Source organism: Calidris pugnax, unplaced genomic scaffold, assembly GCF_001431845.1.
Source record: "Calidris pugnax isolate Ruff unplaced genomic scaffold, ASM143184v1 scaffold24, whole genome shotgun sequence".
NCBI lineage: Eukaryota > Metazoa > Chordata > Aves > Charadriiformes > Scolopacidae > Calidris > Calidris pugnax.
The window spans coordinates 39,868,025-39,895,037 of record NW_015090922.1 but is presented as its reverse complement, the minus strand read 5'-3'; the positions used below and the strand labels follow the sequence as shown (position 1 = coordinate 39,895,037).

General features: G+C 41.9%; 1 protein-coding gene across 1 annotated transcript; it reads left to right on the top strand.

Annotated features, from left to right (window-relative positions):
* The first annotated feature begins 2,514 nt into the window (after positions 1 to 2,514).
* TMEM242 (transmembrane protein 242) lies at positions 2,515 to 26,734 on the top strand. Its single transcript, XM_014950993.1, has 4 exons — positions 2,515 to 2,695; positions 5,121 to 5,221; positions 11,204 to 11,341; positions 24,464 to 26,734. The coding sequence occupies exons 1-4, from the start codon at positions 2,560 to 2,562 to the stop codon at positions 24,560 to 24,562; spliced, it is 474 nt and encodes a 157-aa protein (XP_014806479.1). The 5' UTR covers positions 2,515 to 2,559; the 3' UTR covers positions 24,563 to 26,734.
* Positions 26,735 to 27,013: the final 279 nt, after the last annotated feature.

Below are 27,013 nucleotides of genomic sequence, written 5' to 3'. Positions count from 1 at the left end.
TCTTTCCCCACTTCTCCCTCACCAATACTGTACGATTTTACACCTTCTACAAGAGAAGCACAGCGTTACCAAATTTTTCACAAAATTTAGGGGTTGAAGTAAAAATCCTGACCGTAACTTTAGAAACACAAGTGGAGATTATTTGTACTTTGAAGCTGAAAACTTTGGTTGCCTCTCACTCACTGTGTTTGGCTCAGGGAATTTTTTGGTAATAAACCAGGAGGACCACAGAAGGAAGCCCACCATCCACAGCTGTGTCTTTGTGAAACTCAGGGCGTCCTGACTATTGCAAACCTCGACAGAAAATAAACATGCCTGAACCTGGGCAAACAAATGCATTCCAAGCTATGAGAGCTCAGACCTGCGGTCACATTAAATTAATAAAAGTAATGTATTTTTCAACTCTGCTGTCACCTCTATAACCTACTTAATTGCATATACATTTCCATGCCCTCATTTTACGAAGATTTGGCTATTTAATACTAGAATCATTAAAATCTGGCTTTCAAACAAAAATGTGTGGCTCCTAGAAAATGCTAAATGAATTTTAGAAAAAGATAACTGGTTAATTCTGACTAACCATATGGAGATGTGCCCCGACAGTGGCAGAGCGGGAATAAAGACAGAAAATGGAAGGCTCTTGGGTGAAGTACACCTAAAAGGAGAGAAAGCGCTACATTATAATTGATTATATAACGAGAAAAGATTAATATTGTAACCTAAATAGACACAATTCTGCTGAACATCTTCTCTTTGTTTTTTTAAAGCAGGACAGTTTATTTTACAACTCTAAGAATTTTAAGTTATTCAGAGTGGATTTCATGGGTTTTATGCCCTACTTTAAGTCCCTGTGAATGATGAATAGACACAGATCTTATCTGACTCTCTTAAAGATAAATTCTCGGCATTGTTCAAACCAGGATTAAATAACATCATTATACCTTTTCTCTTCTCTTTCTTCCTAGTTCTGCAGAAGATTTGAAAAAAGTGATGTCTTGATTGATGTGAACTCACAAACCTATCCTGAGCAGAAAATCTAGGATTTTATCACCAAAGACAGAAAAAATAGGTTATTACTCTCACAGTTCAAGGATTTTTCTAGCAGATGCAATGGTGATCTTGACACAATTTACAATCAAAATGACATGCATGCTGCTGGTTTAGTTTTACGCATACAAATAACATTTAAATACTTTATATAATCATATACATTTCAGCATGAAGATAAAACAAAAAGAAATTTCCTCTTGTAACATCGTCACTGTGTAGTTTTTCTAAGATTCCCTTCTCTAAGCTTTTTCAGGAGGTTTTATTATTATTTGTGGCAAAGTCTATTCCAAAACACACATGGGATTTTGGGGTGCTTTTTCCATAGGAGGGAAGAAGACTAGAAGTCACTTGGGTGCTGTCCAGAATAGAAAACTGGAGTTAGCACTGACAGGTCAGCTACACAGCAGAGACACTGCCTACTTCTTTGGCAACCACTGCTTCTTAACTGTGTAACATTTTGTTTAACTGACACAGAACATGGACTATTAGGAAATGGCTTTGGATTGGTTTTCAGAAGTACCGCGAACAGGAAGTTTCCCAAAATACTCAATTTTTGCCTAGCAACCCAAGCCCCTATAATTAGACTCTTAGATACAGACTATAAATGATGATGAGAAGCTACAAAGAAGGAAGCCGGGGAAGAAACACTTGGTTTCGGTTTATTTACATTCTTTGCTTGCTGTTGAAGTACTGCCTTATAAACAAAAATCTACTTTACCTGCCCATACTGACTCCTGGTGAGTTAATACACCGTTTGATAAAGGGACACATTCAACAGAGTGATAGATGACTGTACAGCAATTTATAGCCATCAACAGCACCTGAGAATTAGTGTGGCACCGTGATGAAAGGAAACAGTATGGTTCTCACAGTGGTACTTTATGATTCCAGACATAATTGAGATCTATATGAAGAACTATTTATGTAACTCGGTAGAATGAGAATTTTGAACACAAAGATGTACTTTGGAGCAACACCATTTGTCAAGATAAAGTTCTGGAAAATTAACGGGAAGAATTTCTCCCGGTTTTATTTAGTGAAGTCCACGGCGTTATCTGTCCCACAGACTTAAAACAAAAAAACCTCTTTATGAGCCTGCTACAAATGACTTGATTTAAAAAAGGCTTTTGACAACCTTTGCCAATTTTCCCTCTGCGCGATTTGGGCTCTGGGGGACACCGAACGCCCCCCCTCCCCGGGGGCAGGCGGTTCCCGAGGGGGCTGCTGGCGGCGGCACACCGAGAACCGGGGCCGTGCTTTACCGGGGAATGCCCGGCCTCGGGCCACCGCCGTACCGCCTCCCCGGGGCTCACGGGCAGGGTCACCGGTGATGAGCCGATCCCCGGGCCCTCCCCCGTTCTCCCGCCGCACCGCCCGCGCCCTCCTCCGGCCGCGCTGGGGGGCGACGGCGGCCGAGGAGGAGGAGGAGGAAGGGCGGCTGCGTGTCCCGGCGCAGCTCCGTTTCCTTCCGGGTTGCGTCCCGCCGCTTCCTCCTCCTCCTCCCGGGCCATGGGGGCGGCTGCCGGCGGGGACCCTCATGCAGGGGGAGCGGCGGTGGCTCCGCTGGACCCCGGGCGCGGGCTGCCCCTGCCCCATGGCGCCGGGAGCCCTGCGGCGGCCCAGGACAAGGTCTTCTTAATCAAAGGTGCAGAACGCTCCCTCCCTATCCCCTTCCCCTGCCTGCGCGGGTGAGGGACGAGCGGCAGCGGGGAGTCCCGGGGCCGCCCCCGCAGGGACAGCGGCGGGGAGGGAGGGAGAGAGGCGTTTCCGTGCCCTCAACCTGCCGTAGCCCGAGGCCTTGCCCCGCTCTCCCGTCCCCGGGAGGAGCCCCGGCATCTGGGGACGGACGCCGTGAGGAACCCCCCGCCCGCCTTGTCCTTACCCTGCGGAGGTGGCGGTGACCGCCGCCCCTCAGACACCATCCTGGGGGCCCGAAGCGGGTGGGCCTGCGCCGGGCATCCCGCTGAGGGAAGCCGCCTCCCTCGCTCGTACCGCGGGGCAGGGGCCGCAGCGAGATGGCGGCGGAGGGGGAAGAATGAGGGAGCTCGGGGGTCCGGGCCCAGCCCCGCCGGGGCGCCCCGAAGGGTGGTGGGACGGGTTACAGGTGGCGCCGCGGGTTCCTTACGGCAGAGTGTCCGCAGCGACAGGAGCCGGTCTCCCCGGCGGAATCCCGGCCGGGGCAGCGGAGCCGCCGGGCCCCGCGCCCCCACACACACAGAGACACCGGCGGCGGTGAAGGGCAGGCGCCCAGCGCGCCGCTCCCCCTCACCGGGCGGGTTGGCGGCGCCCCCTGGCGGCGCGGAGGGTAAAGCTCTCCCGCCCCGTGGGTCCCTCCCGGAGGGTGAGTCCCGCCCCGCCTGCCCGTGGGACACGAGGGAATAACATCTCTTTGAACACGCTGATACACAAAGGTGCCATCCCCCGCTGCCACACGCTTTGCCCACCCCTGGCGATGCTTTTCTGCCCCTCCCGGGGAGGTCGAGCATCAAGCTCCTCCACTTCAAGGAGCAGTTTATTATTATTATTATTACCCACTTATTATTTCGGACACGAGGCAGACCTGGGTTAACAGACCTTGAAAAGCCAAATGCAGGGGGTGTGCGAAGCTCCGGCAGCATGTGAGGTCTTCCTGCTCCCAGGCAGGAGAGGTACTTGAAAGACTTCATTGACATGAGTCCAGGGAACTTCTCCATCACAATAATGGGATAATTAATTTTTAAACAGTGAGACCTAGCGTAAGCATGTCTTGCTTCTTACTTCCTATTCCGGCCGGTGTTTAATTACCTGATTGGCATCGGGGAAGGGGAAACACAGGCTGGGTATCAGTAGTTGCAAAGGAAGAACTTGTAATGCCCTGTAAAAAAAAACAAAAACAGATTTTAATATCATAGAATCATTCAGGTTGGAAGAGACCCTTGGGATCATCGAGTCCAACCATCTACCCTACTCTACAAAGTCCTCCCCTACACCATATCCCTCAGTACCGCATCTAAAGGTCCCTTAAACACATCCAGGGATGGTGACTCAACCACCTCCCTGGGCAGCCTATTCCAGTGTCTGACCACTGTTTCTGTGAAAAATTCCTTCCTAATGTTGAGTCTAAACCTACCCTGTTGGAGCTTGAAGCCGTTCCCTCTTGTTCTGTCGTTAATTACCTGTGAGAAGAGACCAGCACCAGCCTCTCTACAGTGTCCTTTCAAGTAGTTGTAGAGAGTGATGAGGTCTCCCCTCAGCCTCCTCTTCCTCATATTAAACAGTCCCAGCTCCTTCAGCTGCTCTATATATGATTTGTCTTCCAGGCCCTTCACTAATTCCGTTGCCCTCCTAATATGGCTCAGGTGGTTCATCCAGTGCACTCACTCTGTAACGAGCCTTTTTCTTACAAGTTGTCTGGTGTGGATGGCTACGTGTGTCTTGCTGATGCCAGAACTGGAAGGGATCAAGGGACCCCGAGGGACTTTGTAAAACACTCTGAAAGAACTGAGAAGTGCAGGAAAACTGTCTGGGAACTGTCTTTCTGTCTTGGGAAAACACCCCACTAGTGTCATTTTCTCTTCTTAAATAGAGCCTTAGAACGTAAAACAGAGAAAGCTGAAGAACAAATGTTGGTTTTCTGAGGTACTGGTGGATTTTCTAGCGGGCGTTCAAAATAACAAATGCTGCAACAAAAAGAATTACATCTTCCTTTCAGGGCAGGGGGAGACGTAACCGCAGAACAAGATGAGTTTAGTGGCTGCTCTGGAGCGAGAAGGGCTGTGGGGGGAGCAGTGGAAATTCGGGAGTACTGTCAAAAGGCATCCTGGCATTTCACTGATTTCATTATTTATTTATTTATTTTGCTTTGCGTAGTAGTTGGAAGATATATACACTTGCCATTGATTTTCAAAGTGCTGTATTTCAAAGTATTCTTGCTTGCTTGCCGTATTGAGTTAACGTAAATAATGTGGATAACTGTGCCTCTCCCTTCAGCATGTGCTGACAGATCTTAATTTTTAAGGTTTTAGTTCCAAAACAGGTTAGAAAAAAAAAAAATAAATCTTGATTTTTATTTCTTAAACTTTTCTTGGCAGGTGGCATTTTTCTAGGTACCGTTGCTGCAGCAGGAATGATAGCAGGTTTTGGCACCACGCTTGCCATGACGAAAAAGAAGAACCCGGACTGGTTCAGCAAGGTTTGTTGCTTTTAAACTATTTTCCAGCTGTGATACACAGAATCACAGAATCATCCAGGCTGGAAGAGACCCTTGGGATCATCGAGTCCAGCCATCTACCCTACTCTAAAGTTCTCCCCTACACCATATCCCCCAACACCACATCTAAACGGTTCTTAAACACAGCCAGGGATGGTGGCTCAACCACCTCCCTGGGCAGCCTATTCCAGGGAAAGAAGAACTCATCAAATGCTCTACAGAAATGTTGATGTATGTGGAGTTTGGCTGTACAAAGTTGACGGTAAGAGCACTAGACTTAATTGAAGTCAATAGGGGTAGGATTAATTTAGGAATCAGTTCAGAGTTGGTGCTGCTAAATGCTTTGGTACTTGAGATTAGTTGAAATAAAACAAAACTCACAAATTGCAAAGCCAACAATTATACCGTGTTGGTGTATTCATCTGAAATACAGCATGTTTAATTGAAGAACACTTTTTCCTTACTAATACTTTGTTACTGCAAAAATGTCAAAAATAGCCCCTTAAAGTTACTCTGTCTGGACTCCACCAAGCCTTTAAAATAAACGTATATTACAGATGTTTTTAGGGAGCTGAGAACTGATCAGTTGTGCTTATTTTTAAAATGTTAATTCAATAATAGTGCACGTCAAGAGAAAAAAAGAAATCTTCCATTGCACTTTCTATCAGAGCCTTTGTATCTGATCACTCACAATCACCTTTTGTGGTCAAAGAGCATGAGATCTTTCCTTTGCCGTCCTGTTTTCTCCGTAGGCTGCCATGGCATAACTCATCCATTGCCTTTTCAGCAGTAATAAACACAGGTTTATTTTTTAATATAGGTAAAATAGAAAACTCCACAAGAAGTTATTTTACAAGCTATAGAAATGTATTACGATCGGGAAGTTTTCTCCCTTTTTTTTTTTTTTAACATCTTTGGGGTTTTTTTTTAAACTTCCTTTTTTTCCTGAGCATTGCATTTTTTCCAGCTCACACGTATTCTTGGCTGGCTGAGCTGTCCTGTTATCAGTGTGAAATTTATCAAGAGTGACATTACATTGACATCCCAGAATATATATGCTGGAAATGGCACCAGGTGATACATACCATTTCGATTTTTGCTGAAAACCTGTATCTGCTGCTATATCTGCAAATTAATTACAACAGTTTGCTAGCAAAAATCTGTGATTCTTGGGCCCCTCAACTTAAATACTGCAAAGTGTAGGAAGGTGCTTTTTTTTGTTTTTGCCAAGGTACTTGTAGGTGAGCAATTTCAAAAGGGAAGGACAGACTTTGACAATGACTTAACTGTCTATAGGGGCTCTCTGAGGTTTTCTCACCGCTGAGGTAAGCGGTTTTGCTGTCACGTTCTTACTGAAATCTATAGTTACATCCTGCAAGTCGTTGCCTGTTATTTTTAAAAACACATCTTGTATAATAATAAAGGTGTAACGATAATACTACGGAATAACTACGGATGATTGCATCCTTCTTAAATGCTCAATGCCTAAATGGTGTGTTTTTTAAATCCAGATTAAGGTGAGGCCATAGTTTGACAGGTACTTTAAGCAAACATAAGATGACATTGCTGTTGAAAGAACTCATCCTACCAGCCCTTGGTTTCTGGCCATTCATTCCTGCCCCTTGTGCTGCTGGGTTGGTGAGGTCATACTGGTTAATTCTACTTTCCTTTTTTCTTGCCTCAGTTTTAGCCCAAATCAGTCTTCTGATGCCCTTTACTGCCTGACTGCAGTGACTGTGCTGGCCCAAGGCTGGGGGAAGGTCCAAAGGAGTGACAACTGATGCTCCACGGTGGGCAGAAACACAAGACCTATTCTTTCAGCATCTTGGCTGGCTTGTGCCAGGTTTTGTGTCAGTGAAATGGGGGCATGCAAGTCAGAGTAGAAACAGGAAGCAAGCCTGGGACAGATTAAAATAGTTTTATGGGAGGAAAAATAGCAATTCAGAGGGGAAGCTGGAGCATCGTGGCTTCATGACTGCGTTCAGACTTCCAGGAAGCAACACTATGGGACCCTGCTCTTGCACAGTCACATCAGGGTTAGTGACAAGAGATAAAGCTGAAATTGCACCTACTGTACCTCCTCCGTGGTGGCAAAGTTGAGTACATGTTGTGAGCATTTGTAGAGCTGGTGCCCAAATTGACTTGAAACTGAGATTACACAGTCTTCTTCAGTGATGAAACACTGCAGAGACCTTCAGTTAAGAAATTATTTGTGTGTGTGTTTAAAATTAAACACTCAGATGCAGCAGCCTCCTTGTAGTAAATGTCCTGTTACACCAGCATTTATCCAGGTGTTTAATTTGACAATGGGTTAGGTCATACAAAACAAGGAACACGCTGAATGCAATCAACCAAAACAGCTGAACACATCATTTATTTTAGGCACTGCTTCCTTTCAGACACCCCCTTACCCACAAGGGAGTAGTTACAGGATTGAGGTCTGTGTATGAAATAAACAACGTCGTTTCTCCTTCTCTCGTTTCCTGCTGATATCCTCCAGAAAAAAATAAAAATTAAAGAAGCAGCATATCTTTTGGTAACCAAATAAGCTAATTCTGCCCTAGATTTTCCTGGCCTGAATTTTAGTTTCAAGAATTGTTTGATAGCTTATTTTTTAATTTAAAAGAGTTGCTTTCTTTTAAAAAATACAGGAGCAGTAATGAAGAGAAAACCATCTGTGCATAGAATAACAGGCTTGTGAATAAAACTCAGTTCTCTTAAAAATGTTCTTTTGTTGGTGAAATCTTTTTCTCTACTGTTGTCTTTTAAAATTTTTTAGCATTTCATTAATCAGCTTTCTTGATGCTCTGAACAGCATATCTGATAATCATATAACAAACTGTCTTGTTTACAGAAATCCTTATCTGTGTACTTAATACCCTGAGGAATCAGCCCGTGACGGAACACTGTTTGACTGCTGTCAGTAAAACCAGAACAATTGTTTCCATTTACCACTTTTTTTTTTTTTTTTTCTGGGGCAATCAAGCATTTAAATAGTATTTGGGTGGTAGTTTTGTTTTTTTTTTCCCCCAGCAATTTGCCCAGATAATGACTCCTATTTAAAGATTCTGTGTGGAGGATATTTTTGTCCATTCGTTGCCCATCTTCCAAATAGGAGAAATTCTTGTGCGTGTTGTTGTATATGTTTAAACTATGGAAGCAGGAAAAATGTCAGAAATAATCATCAGCATTTTAAAGCTACTCAAAGCAGGCTCTCCTGAAAGAGTTATGAAAGTTCATTAGCTGTGGTAAGGAAATAATAGGACCTGGTATAATAGTGTGACTAGAGAGCTCTGCTGTTTGTGTCTCTGTGCATGTAAGTGTGTGCTTACAGAGCACTGTTCTGTTAACAGCTTCCACTTTGGGATGTCCAAATCAGAATAAATGAGGATCAAGATACATTTTGCTTGCGTGTATTTGTGCTTGGGTAACTGTGCCTACAGCTGAATCCTAAGGAAAAGTAAAATGTCAACGCTGAGGACTGTCTGAGAATCATTTTAATAAATACAAAGCCAAGAGGGGGAAAAGCTACTGGTGCTATTTCACTGACCAGATCCCATAGTGATAGGCACTACATACGTTTAGTTATATCAAAGAAAAAAGAGAACCAATTGGTTTTTTAATTGCTAAAAAAAATGTGAAGTCTTTATAAAGCCAAGAATACAAAAGGGTGTTTTCCCACTTTTTGTGATGAATAAAAAAGTGCAGCTCTTCGGCATGTTTGAAAATTTTTGGATCCTTCTGCAAGTAAATTTCACTTAGCAGTATTTTAGACTATAAATGAAATAATTCTTTATTGACTATATTTGCTTGCAGTCTCATTTATGTTTAGCTCTGAGCAATAATTTTGTTTTTTTTTTTTTCCCCAAGATACCCAATAAGTAGGACTTTTCAGTTGTGTAAGGACCGTAGATGCCAGTCTTCAAGAGTTACCATCTGAAATCTCTGTTTCCACGTGAAAAATTGAACAGGGATCCTTTAGGGAAAAAAAAAAAAACCCAAGCCCTCTTGCTGACATTGACCTCTATGACCAAGAGGGTTATGTCTGTCTGACTGCTGTTGTGGGCTACACAGATTGAAGCTGTCTAGAGCAAATAGGTGCAGCGAGGTGGGCGTTGTGAGATGAGAATGGCTGGCTGATGGTGAAGGTGTGGTGTGAATCCATTGAAACCATTGCAGTGGGAGCTGCCACCTGCATTCATGTGCTGGGACAGAGAAGGGTTCACCGTAGCTGGGACCCCATCACAGCTGAGGTTATGCTCTTCTTAGCCTGAGTTGGCTTTTCTAAATGGTAGGACTTTTCAGTTGTGTAAGGACCGTAGATGCCAGTCTTCAAGAGTTACCATCTGAAATCTCTGTTTCCACGTGAAAAATTGAACAGGGATCCTTTAGGGAAAAAAAAAAAAACCCAAGCCCTCTTGCTGACATTGACCTCTATGACCAAGAGGGTTATGTCTGTCTGACTGCTGTTGTGGGCTACACAGATTGAAGCTGTCTAGAGCAAATAGGTGCAGCGAGGTGGGCGTTGTGAGATGAGAATGGCTGGCTGATGGTGAAGGTGTGGTGTGAATCCATTGAAACCATTGCAGTGGGAGCTGCCACCTGCATTCATGTGCTGGGACAGAGGAGGGTTCACCGTAGCTGGGACTCCATCACAGCTGAGGTTACGCTCTTCTTGGCCTGAGGTGGCCTTTTCCAAATTACAGCATTTTGTGGTTTTGGGCCATGTTTCATGGTAGGCTTTTAAGCTGCAGGATCTTAGCAAGTGGGTTAAAACCTCCTACTCTTGGTTCTGACAAAACTGAGAAGTGTGGAGACTGCAGAGCACTTTCTACATTCGCACTTGGTGAGCTCTGCAGGGGAATGGGGTGCAGTTTGTTCTTTACAGGATTTTCCTAAATGGTTTCCAGAGCCCCTTCAGAGTTGCAGCCCCTCAAAATTAGTTTCTCGGTCACTGTTACACCCTCTTTGTGTCAAGATGAAAGCCACTCAGCCCTAGTTTCCTAACCTGCTATTTCAGGAATGCAGATAAAGACACCTGTATGGTCTTTATGGTTGCTTATCACCCTCACCGTCCCAAGAAAAGGTACCAAAATCAATGACGTACAGTGATTATCTTCTGATGCCACTGGCTGGTGAGCTCTGCAGGGGAATGGGGTGCAGTGTTGTTGTTTGTTCTTTACAGAATTTTCCTAAATGCTTTCCAGAGCCCCTTCAGAGTTGGAGCCCCTCAAAATTAGTCTCTCAGTCACTGTTATACCCTCTTTGTGTCAGGATGAAAGCCGCTCAGCCCTAGCTTCCTAACCTGCTATTTCAGGAGTGCAGATAAAGACCTGTATGGTGTTTATGGTTGCTTATCACCCTTACTGCCCCAAGAAAAGGTACCAAAATCAGTGACGTTCAGTGATTATCTTCTGATGCCACTGACAGAATCACAGAATCATCTAGGCTGGAAGAGACCCTCGGGATCATCGAGTCCAGCCATCCACCCTACTCTAAATTTCTCCCCTACACCATATCCCCCAACACCACATCTAAACGGCTCTTAAACACAGCCAGGGATGGTGACTCAACCACCTCCCTGGGCAGCCTATTCCAGTGTCTGACCACTCTCTCTGTGAAGAATTGTTTCCTAATGTCCAGGGCTTGTGACTGGTTTTGATTCAGTTTTGTATTTTGACTGGTGGGATAACTGAATGTCGGATTCTTGTGCCCATGAAACAGTTGGCTTCGGCATTTCTGGGTAATGAAAATCATCCCCAGGTGGTACTGGCAACCATGAAAGCTGCTCCTGGTGGGAAGGCACCTCATCCACTCCCTTGCTTGGCTCTTTGGGTCTGCTGCCAGCCCTAACAGTTTCTGTGGGCACGTCAGTACAGCTGGCAAATCAGGAAAAAGTCTAGATCACTAAGTGAATTTTTTTTAGGGTTTTTTGTCTTGATCACTTTATTTTTTTGGTTCTAGGGGATTACTGCCACAGCTGCATTACCAGAGAGTGGTTCATCACTGGCCTTACGAGCCCTAGGGTGGGGCTCGCTCTACGCTTGGTGCGGAGTTGGATTGCTCAGTTTTGCCATCTGGAAGGCCCTGGGTGTGCACAGTGTGAGTACCAAGTGTGATCCCCTCAAATGGGGTATTTTCCCTTGGGGAATGCATCTAGGGGTGGCATCTCTGTACTGCTTCAGCCTGGGAGTTGCACCTTCGTTCACCACGTGTAGCGTGACCAGCCAGAGCGCGTGCACACAAGGAAGGCCTTCTTACATCTGGAAAAAACGGGATGTTGTGGGAGGAGACAATTTGGGGAGAGGAACAGTTTTGTCCTGCTTATGTTTATTTGCACAGATGTTTCAGATTCTTCACAAAAGAGCCAGTGTTCTAATTTAGAGACTAAAATAGTAGCTGCAAACTTTCTAAAGCCTTTGCTTATTGAATTGAAGGCTACCCCCCGAATTCTATCTTTAGACCCATCTGTTTATTTGTCCAAGTTCCATTTTTTGCATCAGGACACTGGGGACATAAGTAAAACTGAGAGGAAATGAGCTTGCTTTCTAGTGCATTTCGGGAAGGGGCAAGGGGGCAAAAGCTTGAGTTTCATGGCCAGTAGAATGGTTGGTCTATGACACACCACGTCAAGGCAAAGAAACTTGGGAAGCATCTGTATGTCCCAAGGGGCTAAGGCTATCTTTAGTAAATTGCTTATGTTCCAGTGTTTCACAGCATTGAGCGTGAACACTAAAGTTCATGTAAGCATTTTTGTTTGCCCCTAGTAATGAGCCATGACTGAAGAGCCCCCTGCAGCTATAAGTTTGTTTTGTTTGCCCCTAGTAATGAGCCATGACTTAAAGAGTCCCCTGCAGCTATAAGTTTAGCAGAACTGTCTGCATCCTCTTTAGGACTAGGAATGAATAGACTTCCTTTAACTTGTATAGCAAATTCTATATTCAGCAAAGCGTCTCCCAGAGCTAAAAGGAAGAAGATACCACTCCATCCCAGTGCTGTTCTCATTAATACCTTTGTTCAAGTTCTCACCTCTTGTCTACTCTGCTGATGGATCCTGTAGGTCATGATTTGGGTCCCAACACGCAGCGCTACACAGTCCCTTATTCCTTAGTTTCTCAATAGGAGCCACTAAAGAAGGCAGAACACAAAAAAAAAAAAACTTAGCAGGGCATAGGAGGCATCTACAACACATTTTGTTTAAACTCAAGTCCTCCTTGTGAGGCTGTGGTGGAATGGCAGAGAAGGGGGAAGAAGAGTGGGAGTACCAGCTTATGCTGAGCTGCACCAGTCCACTCAGTTCACTGTCACTTCGTCAGCCAAAAGGATTCATTTCACACTATGCTGCCAATTCTTCTTTTCATTCCATCAGAGTGCTGCTGATCCTGCCAGAGGATAGCAGAATCTGACCCTAGTCTGCAATTTATGTTAGCTCTTTCTCGGTAAGCCTAATTTTTACTTCCTTGAGAAGTTCTGGCCGAGACCCACGGTTGCCTGGTTTCTCCATGAGGCTGCTTTCCTTGGGACTGCCCAACGGGGAACAACCACATAAAGCTGAGGTGGCCGAGCCCCAGGACATGTCAGAATTTGGTGGGGGCTTCTGGCTACCTGAGAGCAGTGGCTGTTGGCTCAGAAGCCTACAGCACACTGCAAGGCATTTTAGAGATCATTCATAGTCAGAAACCTGCACCTTATTGTATTCTGGGTTGTGTTAGTGTTGAAAGGAGATGGGGAGATGGGGAAAACTGTACCTTAGGGGCTTTTGCTTCAAATTGCCACCGCAGAAGGGAAACGTACAATAGTGCCCCTCCTTACTGCAGAATCAAAAATTAGCTTTTGTAAATTTCCTGGCACACATTTATTTTTCCTGTTATACTACCTATGTGTTAAAATCATATATATATATATGTTTATAATTACCAGAGGTACAAAAGCAGAAGTGTATTAAAAATGAAATATTCTGACTAAAGAGAAGGGGTTCATTAGCATTAAATATATATTTTCAGAATGATTAATCTTTTATTTTTTATTATTGTTGACTTTTTTTGCATACTGCTTTAACATAACACTCAGGAGCAAACACCGACTGTTGAAAGACAGTATTTTTGTTCTTAAGTATAACTTTCTTGAACAGTGGAGATTAAATAAGAATTATAAGCTGGCCAGTACATTATTTGTTCTGGACTCTTAAACATATGCTCATTTTAAGAACGGCCTGTTTATTGTATTTATTTTCCTATTTCAGGGGAACACTGTGATACTTTTGAAAATTCTTAATTGGTATCATGTAAGCAGAGATAATAGATTAACAGTCAGTTAAAATACTGATTTTTAAAAACACATATGAAAACATATGTTGTGTCTAATAATTATCAGAAAGCCACAAAAATGAAGTTTTATTTGTGGGAAACTACTTACTGAAGTTATCACTGATTGGAATAAAGTTTCTTTCCACATAAACTACTCAGACCACAGAAAACATTATAGATTTTACACTAAGCTCACTCATTTCAAATGAACGCTTCAAAACAAACATTTTAATTTCAGTTAAACATTTTAAAAAGAGGCTCTCACAGATTTACCTGAATAAAAATGCCTTGAGTCCTCAGTGGGGTTGAGCGCTGTGAGTTCGTTTGCTCTGTAGTACATGGAGGTTCCCAATACCTGTAGAAGTTCAAGTCACAATTTCAAACTCAGTGTCAGACATCAAGGTTTGAAAACTATAAACTTAAGGCAGAGTTTCACCTCTGAGAGTGCTGTGCTATTTGTGACCTGAGGGGAGAACTGACTCATTTTGATGCCAGGAACCTGTGTGAACTTAATAACTAAAGCTTTGGCAGCTGGACAAAGAGAAGAAGAGGTTCTGCCCAGCCTTTTCACCTTACTGCCTCTAACGGTAACCACCTGCCTTTGGGACCTGCTAATTAGTGATCTGGCCCTGCTGAGCAGCAGCTTCATTTGTTTAAGAGCTACTGGTAATATCGATAACGTTACTGACAGCTAATATAGTCTCTTGATATTAAATTGTGAAGCATAATAAAATTCTGACTGTAAGCACTGCAGATTTTTCATTTAGTAAACAAGAAAGCTGCTTCTGTCACATGTAGGAGTCCATTAATTCTGACACTTTCTCAGATCCCTTGCCAGCTCTGTCCTTGTGACTATCTTGGTGGGATGTTAGCAAATAAAGTGCTGACCTTCACTTGCAGGCTTTGGAGGGGGGTTCCGAGTGAGGTAGAACTGAGTTGCTAAGTGTTGTTTAATGCCTCATGTCATCTCACAGAATCAAAGAATGATATGGGGTTGGAAGGGACCTCTGGAGATCATCTAGTCCACCCCCCCTGCCAAAGCAGGTCGACCTAGAGCAGGTTGCACAGGAACATGTCCAGGCAGGTTCTGAATGTCTCCAGAGACGGAGACTCTACCACCTCTCTGGGCAGACCCTTCCAGGGCTCTGCCACCCTCAAAGTAAAGCAGTTCCTCCTCATGTTTAAATGGAATTTCTTGTGTACAAGTTTGTGCCCATTACCTCTTGTCCTGTCCCTGGGCACCACTGAAAAAAGATTGGCCCCATCCTCCTGACATACATTGACACAAATTAAGTATAGGCGTTGATCAGATCCCCCCTCAGTCTTAGAATCATAGAATGGTTAGAGTTGGAAGGGACCTTAAAGATCATTGAGTTCCAACCCCCCTGCCATGGGCAGGGACACCTCCCACCAGACCAGGTTGCTCAAAGCCCCATCCAGCCTGGCCTTGAACATTTCCAGGGATGGGGCCTCCACGACTTCTCTGGGCAACCTCTTCCAGTGTCTCACCACCCTCACAGTAACGATCAGAACGCTATTGAGCAGTTCCACTCTTGCCTGACCAGCCCATGGAGATGGCTGAAGTTGGTGCACACCAGAGCTTGGGCTGGCTTGACAGGAGGAGGAGGACAGCAAAGCTTATCGGTGAATTTGGAGAAGCACAGATGCTCTTTGTGCTTTGCACTCTGCTCACGTTAGCCATGCCCTGCTTTGAAATGATGGTCTGTTCCATTGATAGGAACTGTCCTAACTCGTACGTCAGCGTAACCGCTGTGAGTCCACAGTGATCGTACTGGCATCTGCAGGAAGAAGTGAGGACCACACCTGGAAGGGTAGAGCTAACCCGGCAGCACCTGTGGCAAGAAGCCTGTGTTATTTTTCACACTGGCAGTTTTAATTGTTCTATAATGACCTGGTGTTGCAGTAGTGGCAAATGGTGTTGCCGTTAGTTGGAGTCCCAGAAGAGTGGTGCCACTTGGTATCGTTGCCAAAATGCCAAGATTATTAATGCTCAGGGATGTGTTTCCTGTGAGCATAAATTATCGACGGGACAGTGAGTGATTGGTAAAAATACGTATTACTCTAAGCTTTGTGACTGTTTAAATTAGCTTGTCATCACTTGCAAAATCAGAGATGAAATGACAAGAGCAAACTGGCACGATTTTTCCTTGATGAGTCATAATTGCTGTAATTAATCTGCGTCCGTCATTCTGAAGTGGCGTCACAATTGCTCAGCAGTTTGTCATGGAAGGAAACTGAAGCCCCAGTTCAGGATGCTTTGTCCTTACACCTTCAGAGACAGCCTGTGTTTGCCGTAGAAGCAAGTTGTTGCTTAGATCCATTCCAGGCACGGAGCTGATACACCAGCTTTGGTGCTACTAGATTTTTATTTCATCTTTGTGGTTTATTGGTTCTTAAAGCAGTGCTGTGACAATGCCAACTTCCAGCTCTTAAATGGCTTTATTGTTAAAGGTGGTTCCCTGTAGTTTTAGTGTCTGCTGCTTTTTATGCCAGTGTGAAAACCCAGGGGTGATAGTAACTAACTGATCTTTATATCTTGGTAAGGGATATAAAAGATTTTACGCTGTCTCAGGTTGGGTTGTGAATATCCCCTGACTCTAGTTACCACTGTTGTAATCTGAGGACAGGCTGGTAAGTAATAAACCCTACTAAATTCCAGTCAACTCTTACTCCTAAACAGAGAAGTGATGGATCAGTGAGGACTTGATTTGGTAATTGTTTAAGTTCTATTTTTCAATAACATAAAAGAGAAATTTTCATCTTCAGAACGTAGGAGATGGTGGTTATCTAGTTTTATATTGTACCTCTTGCAGAAAATAACCAGCTGTCAGTAACAGTCAGACTTTTTAAACTTGCTTCCTGCAATCTCTTGGGAAAATATTTAAAGTCAGTCCACCTTTGATTATCTCTGGGCATAGAAGCTCTGTCTGTATTAGCATCGTTGACCAGCACCACTGGGGCAGTGAAGGAACTGGGGGCTGAGGACCTGCCATCTGCAACCATCCCGAGGGATTTTCAACATGTGGACTGACTCCGGCCTTGCCCCGAGGCTTGAATGCCAGTTTGCGGTTGGGAATACGTTATTTGCACTCCTGGAATGCTTCTTCAATTTTGGGTCACCCTAAAGAAACCCAGTTCATGCATTTGGAGACTCTTTAGCAGGTCACAAACTCATGCCCAGTAAGCATGGACACCTGGGAGCGCTCATCCACTCACCCCCACAGCTTTCCTCTGCCTTCCTCGCTGAGGCACCTCACAAAATAGATGTGTAATGTTAAACACAAGCTTGATAATTGACATCTGGCCTGAAATGAAATAGCACCTTTTTTTTTAACAAGTGTATTTGCTATTTAACAACTTCCACATCATGGCTTTATCTTCTAGGGTTTTGAGTTTGCAGCCTCAGAAGCCTGAGTGCAGTGGGGTGACTGATTTCTGATGCAAAACACTGAGGTATTGAAATCAATTTTGTAGAAAAGAATAGGTTTGGCCAATTCATCATTAATTGTTGTGGGGTTTTTTTAAGTTGAATAGTAGTTGAAGCATCATATTTCAACATTCTCCTTACGAAATCCTCAATGAAGTTTTAAATTTTCAATTGAAGACCAAATAGTGTTTCACTCAGTAAAAATTTTTTAAAGTAAAACATTAAAAATTATCTTAAACCCCCTGTTGTTACAGTTAACCTAAACAAGTGTTTTCACGAAGGTTTCCAAAAATTAAACCTTTCTTATTTTATTTACCTATTCTACAGGTGTTATGATCCACCACATCTTTTTGTTGCCTGGAAAAATGTTTGTTTCACAAGTTTCTAGATTGGAGTTGTAAACCCTTTTTTTAAATAAGCAGGTTTTTGTTTTTAATTACACTTGGAGCTCTAGAATACTTGACAGATATTAAAACATACCTATGAATGCCTGATGTTTGGTTTTTTGGTTTGTTTGGGTTGTTTTTAAACTATCAGCAATTATGAGCCTTCTTTTAAAAGCAGAACAATACCCTCAGCCCTTGTAGGCTGAAGCATGCAACAATTAACAAATAAGATAAATTATGCTTGAAGAGCCCTTTTGCTCTTCATGCCCTTAATAAATTAGGTTTTATTTCCTCAGAAATGAAAGCATTCTTTCTCCCATAGGAGAAGGGCCAGGATGATTCATATGTAGGTTTGTGAGATGCTGATTGTTGCTTCCACATCTGTTCCATGGGAAGCTGGGAAAATAGTGAGAAGAATTGCCTAGTAATTTGTGAGTAATATAGTTATAAAATATTAGTTTATCATTTTTATGGTGACTCCTAATGAAATATCCTGGTTTTCATTGATCTTAACCTTTAAAATATTAACAGTCTGAAACAATTGCCCAGCTGTGGAGAGACATCTAAAACAATTAAAAGCAATACAGAGGATATATGCTTGCCATGGTTTTGTTGGTAAGGATATTTCCTAGGCAGGCTGCTTTTCCCTAGAGGAAATCTAACCTCTAAATCACCATTTTAAGCACAAAATAATAACATCCCCTCACTATATGAGACTACCTGTGTGAGACTATAGCCATAGGTACAGTATAAAGTAAATAGTGCTAAGATCTATAGATTTCAACCAAGTGTAGGCATGTTGCAGTGGTTGAAATTTTTATGCTATTTCCTAAATGAAAAAATGTTGATACAAAAGCAGTATATCTCCTAGAATCATCCTAGAGTCATTCCTAGATTTTTTATTAGTTTTTTATTTTAGTTTTTTTTCATCCTCGCTTAAGTGTTATTAATGAAGTTTCTATTCCTTATCATGTTTTGATTTGATTGCAGGATAAAATAATTTCTTTTCCTTGCTGTTTTCTTATCGTATATTTCAATATAAATCAATTCTGTCCATTTTTTTAAACATTATTTCCTCAATACTTATTTAAATTCAGGCTCTTAAGAAGATGGAGTACTCAATATAAATCAATTCTGTCCATTTTTTTAATGTTCTTTTATTTCCTCAATACTTATTTAAATTCAAGCTCTTAAGAAGATGGAGTACAAGTTAGCACTTCCTCCTCCTGTTTATACAGGGATTTTCTGTACTGCTTATATTGCCTAATTAGTTTGGTGTGGGGAAGATTTGCCTCTGCACACATGTACTGCTAGTATTTTATCCAAAAAATAAAGAAAAAAAAAAAGTACCCTGTGAACTTCCCTGTAAACTTGATAAGGCAGAATGCTTATTCAAGGAATAAGATCATAATTTTCCTACTGGAAAGCTGCTACATCTACTTTATGAATAGGGACAGCTGTAAGAAGGTATTTCAAGAATATGGGAAGAATGTAACTGTAGCTGTCTGGAGGAATTACCCTGCTCCCTCTTGGGAGAGACTTGTAGCTGTTGGCTGCCACCAGCCTGTTAAGAAGCTAGAAAGAATAAAGCCAGGTTCAGCCCCTGGTCTGATGCATATCATCAATTCCTGGATGAGACCTGGTCTGATGCATATCATCAATTCCTGGACATAGAGAGGAAAAAAAAATTACTCAGGTTGCTCTTTTCAGAAACAGCCTGCTTCAGCCAATTCAGATTTTTCCTGTAATTCAGAAATCCAAATCACAGCACAGAAGAGCTTATGGAATTGGGACACTCATCCCGAGATCTCAAATCCATTAACCAACTTGTTTTATACATTTAGATATTTTACTGTTTTAAATGACTTTAATATTAATTTTCAAATTCCCCAGGGTGACTAAGGAGCAGTGAGTAATACACCAAAATAGACTAATCATGGGGATGTCCTTTCCAGGCACAACAGATTGGGAAGTGAGATGGCAGTGAGTAATACACCAAAATAGACTAATCGTGGGGATGTCCTTTCCAGGCACACAGGTTGGAAAGTGAGATTCTGCAGAAATAAATGGCGTATTCCTTAGTGATTTCAAAAGTATTTCACTGCATTTTTTCTGCATGGCATGAAAGCCTTTTGCAACCAGGTGGTATAATCCAAACTTTCTACCATTATTTTTATTTTGAAGCCTGATTCAGCATCGCTGAAATCAATAAGGTTAGACTTGAGAGTGAGACACTGACTTCATCTGCTTTGAGATATCATATGCTACAGACATTTTGAAGCCTGATTCAGCATCGCTGAAATCAATGAGATTAGACTTGAGAGTGAGACATTGACTTCATCTACTTTGAGATATCTTATACTACAGACACTTTATTTCAGAAAGATCAACATGGAAATGTATAAAATCTTGAAGGATACTCTTGTATCTCTGAACCTAAGGAAATCCTTTTTTTTTCAGATTGTGATTTACAAAATTACTGTCTTGGTATATATAAATTAATAGCTGTCTTACTTTTTTTTTTTTTCAGATTGTGGTTTACAAAATTACTGCCTTGGTGTATATAATTTAATAGCTGTCTTGCTATCTTTCCCATTGATCGTAATTAGCTAATCACTTCCTTTTTTTTTTTCTGTATTCAAAATAATCTATCCTTAAATGAGAACTGGGGTTTTTAGGCTTTTCTACTGGAGTGGCATCTTCTTCCTTTTATGATAGATGTATAGAAAGATACTTTCAGGCTACCAGTTAATAATCCCACTTTTGGGAGCAAAGTGACCTTCTCACGGAAATGAAAGCAGAGGAAGTGGGGTGGGTAAAACTCGTTTGGGATGTGGAGCAGCTGCCTTCTCATCTGTGACATCCACTCATTTGTGAATGGGTAACATGGCTGCTGCCTGTTACCTGGAATAGTAACAAGAGGAAAGGATTTTATGTGTTCTATCTCTTCCTGTGTCGACCCGGTCCCTGGAAAAGGGACAGCCTGACCCTTGTGATTTGCAGTTCATCAGTAATTTGAGACAGAGTATGTCGTAGCCGTGGGAGGGCACTGCATGTGTATAGTGCTTTGGAACTGTGACAGCTTCCTTCTATGCAGTGACGATCCTCTCCCCCTCTCCCTGTAAAGTTCAATGAGGTTATTTTCACGTTATTTTTCTTCTAAAAAGCACAGGGCATGTTTTACTCAGTTCCACAGGATTTATAGGGATAGGTTTCTGAAAAAAATGTGTCTCTGTGTTTAATTTTAGGCATCGTGAATGGCCCTCTGATTTCACAGAGAGTATTCAGCGCTGCATAAGGTTAAGGATGTGTGTGTCTCCGTGGGACGGGGGGTTAATATGAGCTCTTGACTCCTCTAGATGGTTCAACAAAATTCTGCTGCTGCTTTCAGGCTCTGTGCGAGCCTGAAACACTGGAATCGGCCAACAGGTTGTGCAGAGTGTGCTAGGACAGTATAGGATTGTGAAAGATGAGGATGTGTACGGCCAGGCTGCACTCTCGGAGGGCCGTTTCATACACCTGTAGTTCTGAATGATCCAAACATTCACAGTGCCTTTGCCAATGAAGTGCAAGATGTAAGAATATGAACCAGGGTATGAGTATTAGCTCTTGACTCCTCATTAGTATGAGGAAGAGGAGGCTGAGGGGAGACCTCATCACTCTCTACAACTACTTGAAAGGACACTGTAGAGAGGTTGGTGCTGGTCTCTTCTCACAGGTAATTAGCGACAGAACAAGAGGGAACGGTTTCAAGCTCCAACAGGGGAGGTTTAGATTGAACATTAGGAAGGAATTTTTCACAGAAAGAGTGGTCGGGCATTGGAACAGGCTGCCCAGGGAGGTGGTTGAGTCACCATCTCTGGATGTGTTTAAGGGACCTTTAGATGCGGTACTGAGGGATATGGTGTAGGGGAGAACTTTGTAGAGTAGGGTAGATGGTTGGACTCGATGATCCCAAGGGTCTCTTCCAACCTGAATGATTCTATGAACCAGGGCTCTATTTTCCATGCTTAGTGTAGAGATCAGGGTGCAGACCAGTACAGGGTGACCCGCAGCGAGTGCCCCCATTTTACACCCAGAATCAGAGAATCACCTTCAGCCAGCATTTCTGCTCTGCTCTGCTCTCCCAGTACCGTAAGGGCTCAGTGCTGGCTGTTTTCTACAAATAACTTGCTATTTCTTCATGCGGACCTCGGTAATCGTTTGCTAACGAGGGCGACAGCAGTCGTTTTAAGATTGGGAGGAAGGTGGCAAAGAAGAATCTTCTCTGATGCTCTTAAATCCGGGGCAGCCCGTCTCATCTTCATGCCTTGTGAAAGGGAAGGTGGCTGAGGAGAACACGGGGCACGTACACCCTGGGTGATATTCCGGTTCAGGGCATCTCACCTCATTTCACTTGGAAGCTAATGTAAGCAGTTCTCACTGGTGCAAGTACTAAAATAAGAAAGCAATAATTCCTAGAATCTGGGTTGGCCCATTATGAATGTCAGACATTAAAGAGAACATTTCTTCGTAAAACTTTCATTCTGGGATTCAAATAGACTCTTTTAGCCCCTCTTCCATTCATTTTAATATGAACGGCCACGTAAGTGCTCCCGGTAATAGTGCTATCCCAATTTTTGCGTGACATTCTGTCAACGATGTACATTAAAAAGAGATTATTAGATGGAAGATGCTTTTAGGTCCCCATATTTTTGCCACCTGAGGCAGGATCATTAGGTTAAGATAAGAAAATAACAGTGATCTGTAGCTATTACAGATTATTTAATGCAGTAAGGTAGATGATACCCTTTTAGAAAGAAGCCTGACAGTCAGAGGTGGAACAGTTACTGTAATTTATTTGGCAGGAAAAAAACAGCGTCAAGCTTTGCAGTATCTGTGATTAAAAAAATAATAAAACTCGCTCGAGTGCAATTCACTTCAGAGAGCTGCCTCCAGGAACGGAGCAGGTTGGAATGTTAAGTCAAGAAAATGTGTTACAGATCGTTCATGTACCACTGGGTTCAGAAGCAGCAGCTGGAGAGTGGCCTGTGATACTGCAGGCAGCAGAAGGAGGTAAAATACACTCTGCTTTTAGTGCTCCGTTAACTGCACTATTAATTGAAGCCATTATCCCAGTTGAACCGAGTACCCCAGTGTCGACAATAATAGAGAGGCAGCCATTTCAGTGAACTATTGCAAAACATTCCAGTACTTAGTACATAGCATGTTAGCTTTCATAATTAAATTAATGCCTTTTGATTTGAGAGCGCTGGCATGTGCGTTGTGGAATCTGGAGGAAATACAGGAAATTTCCAGGGAGGGAGATGGAAGACCTCCCGAGTAACTAAAAAGAAAGGGCAAGGCACGACACAGATTCCTAATTGCAGCATCTTCCTCATCAAGAAGTGTGATACTGGTGTTTAGTATTCTTGGAAATATTAGCTGCCTATGAGAGCTTTTCTGTTTCAAGTAAGAAGTATTAGGAACAAGAAGTTTAGGAACAATTGTGTGTGTTTGCCAAGATTTTTAAAAAACAAGAACGAATAATTAATCTAAACTGCTATCTGATCAGAGTAAAATATAAAGAGGTTGAATTAGTTTTTACATAAGAACACAATCAGTATGAAACAAAAAGGATAACTTGGCTCTGAATTTTCCTCCTACTTTATATAACGTGTTTTTATTTGATTAGCGGTACCCAGGCATTTTTACACAAAACTTGAGTTCTAAAATGCTTTCATCCATCATAGTTATTTATTGTCTTAGTAAAGGATTGGTAATTTCTTTGTAAATTGTTTCATTCTTTGTATCAGCTGTAACTTGAATAATTGCAATCCAGCAGCATTTCTCTAAAGAAGTACCAGTTCTTTGTCAGAATTATGCATATGCAGAAGGACTTGAACAGAAAATGGCCCAAAGGTATTTGTAAAAAAACTGATGAGCCATAACACACAAAATATTAGAGAAGATGCCTGTGTGGCTGTTTAGAATATGTAGATTTCCAGGAACCTCTCCCTGGGACATATTGCCTGAGACAGCATTTTGTCTTCAAGAGGTCATTGCATCCAGTGCTTGAATACCACATCCTGTCTTCTCTGTGTGAATGTCATAGCTTCTATGCAGCTTCCTAAAAATAGCAGTCCGAAACATCCCCTCTGTCCTGCTGTTTGTGTAACAAGATTTTCACTGATTTGATTTTTCCATGCCTATCTTTTAAAAATATGTATAAAAATAAAAATATATGTAAAAATCTTGGAAGAAAGAAACCTGCGAAATCTAAATACTGTCTTCAAACAGAAGTGATTTTTAAAGAAATTATATTTCAGTTCTGGCCTGCTAGGAATATTGAATCAGACATTGGTGATAGAACGGTTATCATAAATACAGATTTGGTAATTGGCATTAATGTGTTGATATACAGGATATAAAACTAGCAAACTTCCTCTTTCGTAGCATTTTAATTTAACAACAGTGAAGGAAAAGCTTGGTCCTGTATATCATGATAAATCTTGGTTTCCTTCCTACTAATGTATACATTTGAACTTTGTTTTGTCACCTGTATCCATGTTTTTTCCTTCCTACTAATGTATACATTTGAACGAGACCTTGTTTTGTCACCTGTATCCATGTCGTAGGATAAACCTAAATTGTGAGAGCTGACCAGTATTTGTTCTTTAATCCTTGTTTTAAAAGCCTTAAATGGATCTATTTGTCCTGTAATCCATTACACATGTAGAAAAAAACACTGCAATCAAAATATGAGCACATTCTATTGAGGTAATTTTCCTCCAAACAAAAACATTTTAAATGTGTATGTGTGTATATATAGTAGTGTGTAACCATAGTGAATCATTCAGGCAAAGGCTCCAAATTAGGCACCCCAGTGTGGTGCTTTAGAAGGGGGGATTGCTGTGGATCCCTTTTTAACTTTGTTAATTGAACCAACCTAATCAGAGATAATTTCTTAATTTTCTGTTAGAGTCTTTTTACTACTTCTTTACTTCACACAGCTTATTTTGTGAAATAAGCCCAGGGTTCATAGTGCTACTTTATTTGTTCCTTATATCAGTTAACTGATTTTATTTGTTAATCTCTTTTACAGATGAAAGAATTCCGAACTAAAATGCAGTCACTGTTTCCAGCAATTCCTAAAAATAGCGAGTCCGCTGTTGAATGGGAAGACTTACTTAAATCCAAGTGAAAGACTCAGAGCCATTTGGAGATGTGTCTTGCAGCAAGAGGAGGAACGGAAGTAGCAGAAGTGTCCCAGCTGGAAAACAGAGAAGAAAACTCTGATTGAGCCGGTTACTGACTGAGTTTACTAAACCTGGGTAAGCCAGTGAACATCTAGCAACAAGGGAATTCAAAACAAAACAATTAATATTGTACTTTTCAGCGTGCTTGGTATAGTTGTTTGGTGAGGAAATGAACCCTCCAAGTCAAGTTGGACCCAACTTGAAAGAAGACTATATCCTATGAAGACCTAAAAGAAGAAACTGATCTTCAGTAATAAATAGAAGGACAAAACCCCAGAAAACTCTTATCCCATCCCAGTTTTTAAGAGAAATTTTAGGAAATTTCTCCATGAAACAAAGAACAGTACTTTCTGTGACATTTACGTGTTCCATTAGGAATATAACCATCAAGTCATTTACTAAGCCTAAAGGTAAAGCATACAGTGCACTCTTCTAAAAATAAAGGAAGTATTTAAATTTGCAACAGAGAAAGTATCTAATCCAAACTATTTTTGTATGTCTGAAGGGAAAGTTTAAAACATCCAATATGCAAGTAGTGACCTGCTGAGCTCTTCTCTAGAGCATCAGAAGAGATCTCTACAAAGTGCACTAGTTCCCTCAGTATTAGCTTTTTTATTGGATCCCACAATAGTGAATCTGATAGTTTGCATAAGAGTCTGCACTATATTTGTACAGCAATTTAAGTTGTAAGTGAAAAAGGCACAAAAGAGCGAGAGACCCAGTCTGTCCCACACAAATATTTTCAGCTAAGAAAATGTATGGGCAGGACTAGGGCTTTTTTTTGTATTTCAGTGGTTCCTATGGCTCTTCTACCAAAAGAAGCAATGTGACATTTTCCACACTGCAGTAATTTCATGAAGTGTGGGTGTAAACTGGGAAGAATAACGTCTTACTCAAACATTGTATTTGCAGAACTGTAGGTCTGCAAAAACGCAGAGATAAAAAAAAATGCTATCAGTGAACAATCCTTTGTTGAATGCTGAATTATCAGGTTTTTTTATTAATTGCACACAGTCCAATTAGTTAGTTGTCAGATTTAATAAAGTTCTTCTAAAACCTGTCCTTTGTGATTAAGTCTTTATATTCCTAGGAAAGAACATAAAAAAAAAAAGCTTTAAATGTCAGATGAATAATAGAGAAGTATGGTTTTCCTATGAAACATGACAGCACTAAAATAATATCTTTAAAGCGATTGAAGTGTAATAGTTGACATCTTTTCCTTAGCTTGATGCTTGTAATCCAATATTAAATAAATTGTGGTGAATGCTGCCATCATATGCACATGAAAAACAGTACTGTTTTCATAGTTCTGTTAGTTTGTGTGCATGCTGTGGTACCTGTATTGCCTATGTTTATGCATATTAGTGCTGAGTTCCCAAGTTTTAACAAGTAACCAGGTTGATAAAACTAGTCAGGTACTGAACTGAAGTAAATACATGCAAATTGCATGATGTCCTTAAGGTTGCCTACCTTTAGTTTCTAAGGTGGTATTCGGGTCATCTGTCTCTGGATTAAATAACTTGCCAAAATTGGTCATCCAAAGTTCCCTGCACAGTCACTGGAGAAAGAAGGGACTGGTCAGAGGGCGACTTGGAGACAGACAGGAGTGGTCAGAGGGTGACTTGCACTGTACTAAAATGAGTGGCTGCTCCTGGAATTGTGCAAAGCATCTGACCTGCTCTACCTGCTGGCTGCCTCTGAAAAGAGCTGCTCTGCCCTTGTTCGCCTCCCATCAGCACGGTGACTGCGTAAGAACACAGCTCAGGAGAAAGCCAGGAGAAAAATGAGTAGTTTTCTAGCACTTCAGAGCTCTGAGGGTTAGACAAGTCCTGGCACAAGAGAGTTGTCCCTTCTGGTAACGATTAGCCATTGGATCAGTGTAATTGTATTATAAAAAAAAAAACAAACAACTAACAACAAACTTCTGGCAAATAGGATGAATTACATCTGGAGGTGCCCAGTTATATGGACAAACAGATGAGGCTGTTCAAAAAACCCAAACATAGTGAAATGCACAGACAGAAATCTTTAAAATAGAGTTACACTTACAGGGAAGCAGAGTGACCATGTAAATCTATGTTGATGTACAAGACTGAGAATAAAACATCTTCCACAGAGAGAGGAATTCTTCCATCAGCTTATTGTTCCAAGCTTTATTCTGTGCTTTTCAGCTGGAAATGGGTTTTCTCTAGATGAAGGGTTGTGTATGTATATGTGCATAATGTAAAAGTAAATCAAGACTCAAGCCACATGAAAAACATGTGAGATCTTGAATTCTCTTTACTGCACTGTGCAGCTCTCTCCACTTGGTGAACATTCTGCTGGTTTCATGATGGTTCATTTTTTCTCTTTATGAAAATATTTGGCAAAGGGTTACTGCAAACCACAACAAACCC

Bases quoted from the DNA above. Each gene is read 5' to 3' on its own strand.
- TMEM242 (XM_014950993.1), top strand. From the start codon at position 2,560: ATGGGGGCGGCTGCCGGCGGGGACCCTCATGCAGGGGGAGCGGCGGTG. The intron at 2,696-5,120 runs GTGCAGAACGCT...TTTTCTTGGCAG, and splicing joins CAAGGTCTTCTTAATCAAAG to GTGGCATTTTTCTAGGTACC. The intron at 5,222-11,203 runs GTTTGTTGCTTT...TTTTGGTTCTAG, and splicing joins ACCCGGACTGGTTCAGCAAG to GGGATTACTGCCACAGCTGC.